The sequence below is a fragment of the Buceros rhinoceros genome, unplaced genomic scaffold (assembly GCF_000710305.1).
Source record: "Buceros rhinoceros silvestris isolate BGI_N320 unplaced genomic scaffold, ASM71030v1 scaffold16612, whole genome shotgun sequence".
Lineage (NCBI taxonomy): Eukaryota > Metazoa > Chordata > Aves > Bucerotiformes > Bucerotidae > Buceros > Buceros rhinoceros.
In genome coordinates this window covers 26,357-38,578 of record NW_010399625.1, presented here as the reverse complement: position 1 = coordinate 38,578, position 12,222 = coordinate 26,357, and the positions used below count along the sequence as shown (strand labels likewise).

Below are 12,222 nucleotides of genomic sequence, written 5' to 3'. Positions count from 1 at the left end.
CTGTGCCTAAAAATCTAGTTCCCCTTCTGTCGGGCTGAGCATTTAGCTATGAATTGGTGAAAAATCAGAATGAAGTGTGCATTCATACAGGCATATGCTGGGGATTTACACTCCCACTTCCCTTATTTTAAACAGTACAGGCTTTTTAAATGTCAAAAAATTTAAATTCTAAGCTTTTAAGGAGAACAAGTTGTTTTGACAAGAGGAGGTAGTTTATTGTACAGTAAATGTGAAACTGGCAAATGGCATGCAACTTCTTGGTGCCTGGCAGAATTGTTCACCTTTACTCTTTATTTATTATTACTACAGATGTTTTTGGTTCATGTTTAGGGGACTATTGCTTAGAGTGTTAAAGTACTTTTAGTGGAGGATAGCTTGTGGAGCTACTTATGGAGCAGCAGTGAAACAGGGCTGGAATCCCTTACTGGAGTACTTGCAGTGCTTGTTTCAGAGTGTGAGAAAGAAGTTGCATTGAAATTGAGTGTCCAGATTTCTGGAAAATAAGTTTTTGTGGTTTTTTATTTTTTAAGAAAGTGTATCAGTCTAGCACTTGGTGTTACCAAACTGCTCGGATGCTTGCACTAGGGTGACTGTTGCAAAGATGGCTATTTTAGCTGCTAAGATTTGATGCTTTGGGCAGAGCTGATCACTTAGTTGAATTAAAACTTGGCTATAAAATATAGGGCAGAGAGTTATGTCTAAACTGTTCTGTGGGGCTATTGGAGCCAGTAAGAATAGAGAAGACCTCTGATGCCTTGTATTTGATTTCTTGTGCATTTTATAAGTAGGCCTGAGGAATAGCAGGCAATTTAATGGTGTTTCAGACAAGCAATTCTCTTTGAGTAAAAGAACAGCAAACAACCCCAAATCATATATCACTCCCGTTAGTTGGTAGTCCCTTTTTCTTCTGTGAATTCCAGTGCTTTTGAGGAATAAGGGTTTTTCAGTTTTCAAGTCTGTGCAATTAGAGCATTAATTCCCGCAAAGTGAGTGGAACAGTGTAAACTTGCCTCCTTTGCGATTGCATGTCTTTTTCTTTTGTAAGAAGGGAAAACCTAATCTCATTTTATTAGTAATGAGGTTGTACAATGAACGTCAGAGTCGGAGAGCTTGCTGGTGACTGAATACATCCTGCAAGGCTGCAAACAGAAAACTTCCAGCTCTCTTTGTAGAGAGCTCTGTGAATGCAAAAGTAGATGGAAGCAAAGATTGCTCTTGAACCACGTTAGGCATAGTTAACTCATTTAACTATGGCCATTCTCCTTGAATGGTTATAGCCACCTTACTTGTCATTCGATTGCTCTTTCAAAATTGACACTTAAAGTAATTTATAGTCTGCAAGCTGTCAGCTAGCACTCAGCATTCACACTCTGAATTGTTTTGGGTATATATAGGTCAAATGATATTAGCATAGTGCATCCCTTGCAGTCTTAATTTCTAGTTTAGCTAATCGCATTCAAATCTTCATGGGTTTTTTGTAAACATCCTCTTGTACACTAATCTGAAAGGTAAGGTCTTCGTTGACCATAATGCTGGGGCACTTGGAGATAGACTTGGAAATCTCATAGATCTTGGTAAATGTGTGTTTAACAGAATTTCACGATAATACCTCTAATTTTTAGAAGGCTTTTAATAATGTGTTTCTGAGTGTTTTAATTAGGTATACTTTTATGACTATCTGAATGATTAGGCAGCTATTAATGTGTTTTACCACAGACATTTTCTACACTCAAAAATCCTGTGGTTCCCCTTTGCTCCAAGGTTCATGTTTCTGCAGCTTGCAGGCTTTGACAACACTTAGTTGTTGTTGTTTGCAAAGCTCTCATCTCTGTGCTACCATTGTAGAGACCTTTAGCGTAGGTTTTATTTTAATCTGATTCTGTAGTTCAAAGTAACTCAAATACTTGAAGGTGGTGGTGTTGCTCTGCCAAAATCTCTCCAGCTTTGCTGTAAGTATATATAATATGTATTTTTGTCTGACCCCAGGTCTGAAATCTTGGGTCCAGCTCAACCTCCTCTACTTCTTTCAGTGTCCAGTCCCCACCGCAGGGACTAGATAAGCTTGTCCCCTTTCCTTCCCTCTCCCTGAAAATAAACATAAAAACAGGAGAGGTCTGTTAAGAAAAACTTGTCTTCTCCAGGAGTTGGGATGACTTTAGCAATTTCAGATGCAGGTGTTACAGCTACTCAAGTGACTGATCTGCCCTGTGCGACTGCTACTGATGATCCGCATTCTGGTACGTGCACTGACAGTCTGAGAGAATGAGAATACCCAGCAATTCAGCCCATAGGTCTGGCAGCTTCTGTAAATGCAGATAAGAATTCCTTCTTTCCAGTAGTCTCTTGTATTTGTGAGACTCATTTAGAGGCCAAATCTTCTCTTGAATGTCTGGTCTACAGCAGTGCTGTCCCTTAGTAGGACTGCTGGGAAGTCAAAGGCGTGGCATGCATCTTGTGGATGACCAGTTTAAAAAGGGGGAAGGGGAGTCATGTAAACATAACCGAAGTAAAATGTTTCAATATTTTATATTTTTTTCCTAGTTATAAAGAAATCTAAGATATTCATGAAGCAGTTGTTAAGAACTTATCTTTTTCCTGAAAGCTTGTCATCTTGAGTCTTGTGCACAATGGAGGGAACATCTCAGATATGATCTCCATCTAAGTTCTAATATACTTTATTTTTATCTGTGCTGATCTGTGAATAAATCCATTTTAGAGGATTTTCCTTTATGGTTCCCTCTATCATTTTTAGACAATTATAAGCGGGTCGTAGAGGAAATTCTTAATGTTAGAACATGGGACAAAGTTCTCAGGAAAGATTTCCCTGGTATCGAGCACTGACTTGGCTCTGTTTTCTACAATGCTCCAGCATACCTGTACGAGAAGGAATATTTTTTAATAAGTGTGGCCCCTTTGTGAAATTATCCCTGTGTTCTTGTTGAGAGTTTTCTTGGAACTTGTAATTGCTGATCAGTTCCAAAAGATGATTCAAAGATGGATTTTTAGTCTGACAGATACCTGTTAGTTGCAAGTTTTCAACTTTACAGAAGATATTAAAAACAAACTATTATTATGCTGAAACTAAAAATATCAGACTAGCACCAGCCTTGTAGAGCAGGACTGAAGTGGCATCATGACTTTCTAATAGCTGTGAGTACTCTTATAGCTATGTAGAAAATTTATTCTACTATGTACAAAATATTTTCCAAAGTGCATTTTTCACACACGTGCACACACAGAAGAGAGTAAATGGTATAGGAGAAATACAATTCTCCCTGATAAATCTTCCAATTAAAATGAACGGATTTTCTGTAATGATGTGGCGTTAATCAAATTGGGAGTTCTGGAAGGTTGAGGGGGAGGGGGAAGGAAAAATATAACTTTTTCCTTTCCAGCTTTCATGTCACTGAGCAGGATATTGCGACTTCCACTATGGGGCTGAGCAATAGTCTTCTTGACAGAGACCATTGCTAGATGGCTCTGAAGGAAGGTGTCAAAATTGTCAATAAAGCTCCAACTGTAGTTCACTATAGTGCTGTGAGTAGAGCAGAAAATTCATTCTTTATCCCAGTGTATTTTCTGAACATTCTTTTAAAATTTGTTGGCTCCCTTGTTTTTGTGTAGTCTGTCACTTAATCAAAGTTGGGCAATGGATGCTCACTGGATAGTAATGCTTCTGTAGCCATTTTTTCCCCTGTTCCCTTTGGCAAGCTACAAATGAGATTGTAGTAGTAGTGGAGAGTGTTTCCACTTAAACTGTCCTCCTCTATGCGAGCGGAGACAGATGAACACGAGCTAGTGTTGCTGCTGTTTCCCACTACGTTTCACAACACCCATCTGCCAGCCCAGCATGTGATCCTTCCCTCACACTGAACCGCAGAAATGTCCTGGTAGCCTGTCTGCTGGGGAGGAAGAGGAGGGGGCCCCAGCAGTGCCCACGAGGAGATCCTGGGAACAGGGATCAGCTGTGTAGAACAGCCAGTTGCTGCCTTTTAAGGACCAATCTGCAAGATGGTGCTTTTGATTTTCTGGAAATCAGGATGGGTACTGAATCAGAAGTGTTTTGGCTAAGTGCTAACCTGGTTCATAAACTCTGGTGTTATCTGAAACTGCTCTAGAAGTTACACCTTCAGTGTGAGAAGAGGGGAGATTAATAAAGTATTGTAGCAGATATTGAGCTGTGCTTAATTGCATTCAGCTAATGTTGCGTAAATACTTACTTCTCTGTTTTCAAACTTGTTTTCATTTAATTTAGATGAAGGGTGAATAGAAGCTGCCAATTTGGCCATCTCTACATGATTCGTTATTTCATAATACCTGTATCATATTCCCTTTTGCTTCTTTCCAAACTGAAATATCTTGTTCTCTTTAATCTCTTTGTGAAGGAGGCCACCCATGCATCTAATAAGTTTTTTTTGTCTTTCTCTAAACACTTCTCAAGTACTTTTTTGTAACCTTAGAGACCATTTAATGCCATTTGTCAGCTGTAACACTGTGGGTGTGTGGGGTTTTTTTTTTTTTCCATTTTTCACCCTATACCTCCTTAATGTAGTGCACACTAAGCTTCCCTCCCTCCCTCCCCACACCTTCAAGAGGCTGTTTCCACCTTAGGATGGAATGTGGGAAAATGAAAGCACACAAGAACTTTTTGCCTGCTGCATTCAGTACCTGGGCTAACTTTGTAGTCCAAAAATTTCTTCTGCCATTTCTTCTATTTTCAGAGCTTCGTTATAATACTCTCTCCAACAAATTATTTCTGTTCTGTGAATTTTTTTTTAAAAAAGAGGGAGAGGGAGTTCTCATGCTGATCTTAATCTGTGATGGTTTACTATGTTGCTTACACTTGTTGGATTCCGCTTAATTTTTTCTTTGGAGGATAAGCTTCCATCTAAATTATGCTAATTATACTTTATGTGATTTTTTTACTTAGCAGATTTAAGGCAGGTCCTTTTAAATGTTGTTGTTGAATACTAGTGTTGTTTTAAAGCATTTAGTCTTCTCTCTTTCCATTGCCTTTTTATTTTATATAGATAGGAGTGTGTGTCAGTGTGTTGAAAAATTTAAATGCTCCGGCAGTATTATCTGGAAATACTTATAAACACACATGGTATGTGGAGCTGGTTACAATAGTTGTGTGTGATGCTCTACCTGAGACCTATTTTCAGCTGCTCCTTCTGCTTAATTTGAAACACTGAAGTTAAAATAGTCCACATATCTTACCTCCTTATGTTTCATTTACACATGATTTGCACAGATGTTTCCTAATGAGAGCAAGGTAAATATAGATGAGGACCTAGTGTTTCCTTGTAGCACTGTAGAGGGTGACATGGGCTTGGGCTGGAGGATGGCTCTGCTGCCAGTTAACAAGTCCAGCATGTGCAGTGAAGATGACTTGTCTCTAAGAGTTGTGCCCCAGTTACTTACCATGCACTTTCTTAATTTTCAGGAAGGCACAACCCCTTTCTTTGGTTAGGGCAATCGAATGCTGCCATGGCAAAGGGAATTCTGCACTTCTTGTCTCAGGTGCGGCTCAAACTATTTAAGGGGAAGTTGCCATTAGTTGCTAACTGTGTGCCTTGTCTTCAGTTTGTCTCATGTGACAAGCCTCAGGTCTCTCTTGCAGAAGTGGCGTGTTCTCCTTGCTACCAAATGTGGCTTTGAAGCTGTTCTTTGAACACGCAGACGTGCTGAGCGCTGTGGAAAATCAAGCCTTCAGTGTCCAAATTGGTCACTCAATTAGTAGTTCCTTTTGACAATTTTGGCTTTGTTCTCTGTGGTTAAGCTTTACATTCTTAAACCCCTGGTAATGCCACCTAAACAGAATTGTATTACAGGGTAAACTTATTAATAGTTTTGAACATTTGGATATAACTGTAAGTTCCCAGGAGAAGAATTCACTCCAGGGTTTGTATGGGATGTGGTAAATAAGCCACAGTTATTGTTTTCAGGCGCTGCCTTTCTGGTGTGTGCAAACAATGACTTCAGCAGCTTCCAGACTTATTTTTCTGATTCTTCCAGACTATGGTCATGGTTCCATGAGACAGTAAACTGGGTATTGGAGGGCCTACAAGATGAAAAACACCATCACCATATGCTGCAATGCATTGAGCCATTGCAAAGAGGCTTTGCCTGTTCAAACGCCTTCATTATATTTTTGAGGAATAACTTTATCTTGGAAGACTATGTGATGGTTTGGGTACTCCATGTCCTTGCTGCTCTGCCTTTACAAGGGACCAACATGCTCTGACCTCCTGTTTGGTGAAAATTTGTGAAGTTGCTATGCTTGGGTTCTGGCTGGCAACTGTGTTCCAGACAAGCTGCCAAGACTGGGAGGTGTGCTTGGTGGCCTGGAGCCAAGCTTACCCATCCACCACGACCTCCATGAAAGTGATGCAGTATTATCCAGTTACACCTTTCAAAAATGACTTCTTCAGGGATTTATTAGGGACTTCTTAATATTTAATTTTCCTTGTAAAGCCATGCTAGCTGGGCCCCCTTTCGGGGATGTGGTTTTTACTAATGAAAAGCTTAAGCCAAACTGAGGGTACTTTGAAATGCCTTTTTGCCATTGTGAGTCACTGACAGCTGGTGGGGCTGCAAGAGCAATGGTGGTTCTGCCAAGGTCCTGTTTCACACATGGAAGTCACAAAACACCGGCTCTGCTTGTGCTGCAGATTTTAGCACACCAGAGCCTCATGGAGGTCACATCAGGCTAGTTGTGCTGCATTAATATAATTAATTGAAAAAGTTGCATTTTTTTGTGGACTTAAATATACCAAGAGTACTTCATGTATGCAGATGGCATTAGTTGGTCAGCCGGGTTTGATATCTGGAGTAATATCAGCATTGCTCTGCACCTACACCCCTTCTTTTCCCTACTTGGCTCTTTTGTTTTCCTTCACCCCATCTCTGCACTTTTAAATTGCAAAGCCACTTGAAATAACTTTTCCTCTTTCCTCACACTGTTGCCTGTTTTTTTTTTTTTAAATTTCTTCTCCTTTTTTGTTAAATCACCTGGAACGCTCTAAGTCTTTGAAGCCAAAAATTTCCAGGTGGTCTTTTGCTGAATGAACCTAATCCTCCTCTCTCTTTATCTGCCTCTGCCGTTTGTGATTTCAGTTGTATTGTCTAATTTTAACTCCCAGTCAACATGACAGCAGTCATGGAAGCAAGGGTGGTGGACTAATGGATTTGCTCTATATGAGTGGAGAAAATAACTTCAGATTCTACAAGCACCACAGTGAAGTTCCCGTTGCTAAGTGCGTGTGTGAGATAGAAACAATATGCACAACTATACTTATGGACCAGGTGTCTTGAGACTAATTTGCAGAAATCCTGCAACACCATAAGAGGTGGTGTATGAAATAGTCTGTTCTGAAAGCGCAGGAAACAACTGCTTTGTTTTGTTCAAAGGTGTGCTGCTTCCAAACCTGTGAAATCTGCATGAGAATGTCGAGCTCTTGGCTCTACTGAAGAGCAAAGTTTCCTTGTTTCTTTTTTTCCTTGTAAAGCAGCCTCAATTTGTGGGGCTTGGTGTAGGGTGATGCTGTTTATAATGAAGTCAGAATTGGCTTCTAGAGTGTGATGAATGAAAATCCACAGTATAAGACTGCAGCTTTTTGTGAGGGAGACATCTGTGCTATATAACAAGAGCAGGAGACCCAATTTAGACAACTGCTAGGAGAGCTCAGGAAAAGGAAAGCCTTTCTTTTCCAGCTTAGATTAAATATTTGTACAAATAAACTTTTCAGCTGCTCATCAGAATTGCTGCTGCACCACCAGTTTGGCTTTGAATTTTGTTCTGATTGCCCAACAAGGCTGTGCGTGAAGAGTCTTACGGAAGAGCAGCTTAAACAAAACATGTTTGTTTTGCGGCAGAACTAGAGGCTTTGGACTAGAGAGAAACAAATTTGGGGAGAGGGAAAAGACAGTACAAAGAAATATGAACAAGTGAAGGATGTGAATAGAAACTGTCTGTTGCAGTAAATAATGTGTGAAGCAAGAATCATGTGCAGGAGTTGAGTCCTGTGTTTTGAAAGTGAGTTACGATAAAGGATCTGGCTTTGAATGCAGTCGCAGTGATTTCTCCCAACTGGATCAGCTGTTTGGTTAAGTGTTCTCGCCCAAGAAGCTAGCCCCTCGTATGGGGTTGCATGTACCCCAGCTGCTGCTGAAACGTTTTACTAGTGCATTTATATACACTCTGCTTAAAAGGCTATCCCTGTGGTGTTGATCACAGTTAAAATCTTGCTGCATGAGACTGGTGATGAAAATACAAGCACCTACTGAGGACAGTGCTGCGGCAAGCCAAGTGTCTTTGACTCAAGAAGATTGTTTCTCATTTCAAAGCTCCAACCCTTTGAGGAAACTTCTCATAAATCTGTTTCGTAAAGCAACTTCTTCAAGAACATAGGAATTCAAATTGCCTGGATTAAAGCCCAGATGGACACTGTCTCTGACTGAAATGGCTCGGAAGAGGATTAAGGAGAAGCCTAAATGGAGAACTGAAGAGGGGTGGGATGCTGAATCCGGGGCCATCCTGGGCTATTCCTCAGCATTAACAGCAACGGACCGTTTTGGTTCCTAGGCTTCTTGGAGCAGATTCAAGGCTAGTGTGTTGATTGGTTTTTGATGGCTGATCAGAAACATGCTGAAATTAGTTTTTCTAGAGAATGTAGTAACTTTAAAAGAAGTTCTGTGGATTCAGCTTTAAAGCATTGCTTTTCTTGGTGAATAATACATGGGTGTTAATGCAAAGTTATGCTTAGCCCAGAATACGAATTTAATATAGAAATAGCTTACAAAATATTGATTAGCTATTGTCCAGCAAAGTCTTGTGGTACATCTGGCATTCCAGCGTTGCTCTTTTCCTGTCTGATTAAGGATGAAAATGAAATTCTGTGATTTTAAAGTGATGCAACTTTGGGGCAGTGGCATGAGCTGCATGTCTGCAGTTCAAAGGTAACAAAACTTTGGTTTAACTTACTGAAGACATTAACTCACATTGTAGAACAGTGTGCTTTGTAATATAGCTTGGGTGTTGACACACTGTAGGGACAAAGAAATTTCTTTATCAGACTACTGAACTCTTCAGTATCCTGTATAAAGTAAATATCTCAGAATGGATCTCTAAGCCAATGACTTGCTTTGCTTTTCTTGTTTTAAAACCCTGACCCCACCTGAGAGTCTGTTAACCCGCTGATTTCAATGGAGACACAATTACCAGTTAAGCTGTCTGTGGAAGAAGGCTTTCCACTAATCACATGCAGAGACTTTCCCAGCTTGTGTGGAAGTGCGGCCGCAGACCTGCAAGACCTTGCAACTCTCCCACTTGTCTGTACCAAAATTTCAGTTGTCTTAAATGAATCTTCCACAGGCTTTTATTTTACTCCCCTGGAGCACCTCTGCTTCAGTAATATTTAGCAGATTTCGGAGCAAAATTTTTCCTTAGCTTAAAATTGTCAGATCTGAGGAGTGGCAGAAATTTTTTTTTTTTTTTTTTTTTTTTTTTTTTTTTTTTTTTTTTTTTTTTTTTTTTTTTTTAGCGAATCGAAAAGGCAAACCCTCAGACAAGGCTAATCTCCACATGGAGGAGGAGAGGACAGTTAACAACTTGTCTATGAAAACAAGAGTTGCCAAGAAAACTTACAATAGGAGAAGGATGGGGAAATTATGCAGTTAGGAGGAGTAATGCATTGCTTAAACTTGGTGACAAGTGCATTGCTGTTTAAACACCTGGTTTGGAATATTACCTTTGAAATGTCTGTGTGCAGTTTCAGTTTTAGGTGGTAAAGATTGGCAATTCTATACTCATGCAAGTTGTCATTAAGTTTGGGCATACAAACTGCAATTAATCTTAACAAAGTCTTTTATATTGTAGTAAAAGTGTATGACACGTTAATAAATTATAATTTTGAATTCTTGAGAAGCAATTTCATGAGGATGTAGGCTCTGAATTTTACATTTCTAGGATCTGGGGTTTTGTGTACACTCAGTTGCTGGTCACAGCATGTGAAAGCACAGATACATTTTATTCCTATTGCTTTCGTTCTGTCCTTTGCTTCCTTGTTTCCTTCCTTTCCCTAAAGGGCTTCCTTTCTTTCATACTGACATTTTGCCTTAAGAGAGTAACTGAAGAATGACACTTTGGTCACAGAGGAGATGGCAAGTTTACTTTTCGTTTCTTGGTGTAAATTTAGAACTTTTCTAACATCGTTTTAGTTTTTGAGACAAAACTTTAGGACACAATACAGCACAATGATGTACTTGTGCTCTGTGATAGTTACTACTACAGCTGGTGTTTTCTGGAATGTTATTTCTCACCAGAAGAAATTGAAGTACATACCATGTGAATTTTAGAAGTGATACAACTGTAGGTATTTTAACGCTTTTACTGGAATATTCTGACACCCTGGTTTTCCTAAAAGTCTCTTTGTTTCTTGCTCCTTCTTCATCTTCAGTTTGACTAGAATAAAACGAATTATGCCAAATAAGACTACTTTATTCAGTTTTTTTTCCTCTTGTCATAATTTTTACCTGTTCCTCCCTAGCTTTCTACCAAATGACAAATTAATTGTGACTTTCAAATGATAGTGAACATACTGTTGCAAATGGTTCCTCTACAACGGTCTTTGGGGAAAACTGTCAATGTTTGTGGAACAGCTCTTGATGTGCTGGTTGTTCTGGTTAACATCTCTGTGTAGACAAACCCCCACTAAGTAAGAGAATAACACTTTTATGTATGACCTATGTGTGTTGGGAGCCCCAAACAGTGGCAAAGTTACCTTATATGTGCTTGGGATGCACCAAAATTCTTTTACTCCAGATTTGCTCTTCTGTAATTTTTCCTGCCTCTGCTTTAGCCCACTCTGAGAACATGTGTCTTGGAGATTTATTTTCAGAGTTTGGGACTTACAGTGCAGTGTGACTTCTTGGAGTTACATTCTGTATCTTGACGTTCATGAGGTTTTAAATGCAGATTTTCTGATCTGAGAGAAAAAACAAGCAATCTGTGCTTGTTCTTCCCAAAATAGTTAACATTTCTTATTATGAGAACATGCTTTATGTTCTGGTGAAATTATTACAAATTTTAGTGGTTTTACAGGTTTTTTGTGCTTTGTTAATCCATTTTGAAATTGAAATTTGTAATTTCTTTTGCCTCTTGATAGGTGCTGGATAGTTTGTTAGCTCAGTATGGAACAGTGGAAAACTGTGAGCAAGGTATGGCAGTACTCTAAAATTACTTTTAAATTGGTAGTGGGAAGGAAGTGCACTCTGAACTTAACCTCTTTTCATTGTGTTTGCCTCTCTAGTGAACACTGACACGGAGACTGCAGTTGTAAATGTAACATATGGCAATAAAGACCAGGCTAGACAGTAAGTATCTTATTTGCTAGTTACTGTCCTCCAGCTTGCATTTTGGGATTCGTGTTGCAATTTTATACGCAACTTCACTTACGATTAATTTATTGATAAGATAATCACGTAAGCAATTTCTTTTAAGAAAGTCTCTCAGTCTTCCTCTCATCATGTCTTGTGTGCTTTATCTTAATTTTTCCTATTTTTTTGTCACCAATTTTTCCTGCACTTTGATTAAGAAGAATCATTTTGAAAATTTGGGTAAAATTATTTGACTGTGAAGGGCAGAAAGTGATTTGCCAAAGACAGAGGATGAGAGTTATTGCTTAATGATTTTTAGCCATGTTTTAAAAAAGCTTTGTGATGCCCTCTTACAGCGTTGGATTTTCTGTGTCTGTCTCCTGGTTAGCAGCTGCATGCTTCTTCTATTTGTTTCTGTTATTTTGCTATGATTTTTCCTTCGGAAATTTTTAATTAGAAAATAGAATGCTGCTTCCAAACACACAAAAGACTGTAACCTGAATAACTAAAATAATTTATCGGGGTTTTTTGAACTTCAGGCTATGTATTTCATGCTTGCTTATATCTCTGGTAATCGATAACTTTTAATCTAGGTATTGAAATTTCAAAGTAGAAGGCTTTACTTTTTAAATCAATGGTTGTATATCTATTTCCTTTAAATGGATAATAAATAATCCATATTATTTATTATGCTATAAGTTTAATTTTGCTTTTCCACCACAAGTGGAAAAGGGCTTGTGTGTTGCTTAGGTTTTAGTCCGGTAACATAAACATTTTTCTCCTCTTTCTAGCTGTAGCAGGTTAAACCAAACTAAACCCATGGAATAGCCTACAATGATTGTA

The 12,222-nt window shown here is 39.0% G+C and overlaps 1 protein-coding gene across 1 annotated transcript in view; it reads left to right on the top strand.

Annotated features, from left to right (window-relative positions):
* The window catches only part of LOC104489405 (insulin-like growth factor 2 mRNA-binding protein 3), a gene marked incomplete at both ends in the record, with an annotated part of 85,014 nt that overhangs the window by 57,623 nt on the left and 15,169 nt on the right, over positions 1 to 12,222 (top strand). Inside the window, 2 exons of the mRNA XM_010131563.1 lie at positions 11,169 to 11,220; positions 11,313 to 11,376. Coding sequence (XP_010129865.1) covers positions 11,169 to 11,220; positions 11,313 to 11,376 — 116 coding nt within the window. The remainder of the gene's footprint in view (positions 1 to 11,168; positions 11,221 to 11,312; positions 11,377 to 12,222) is intronic.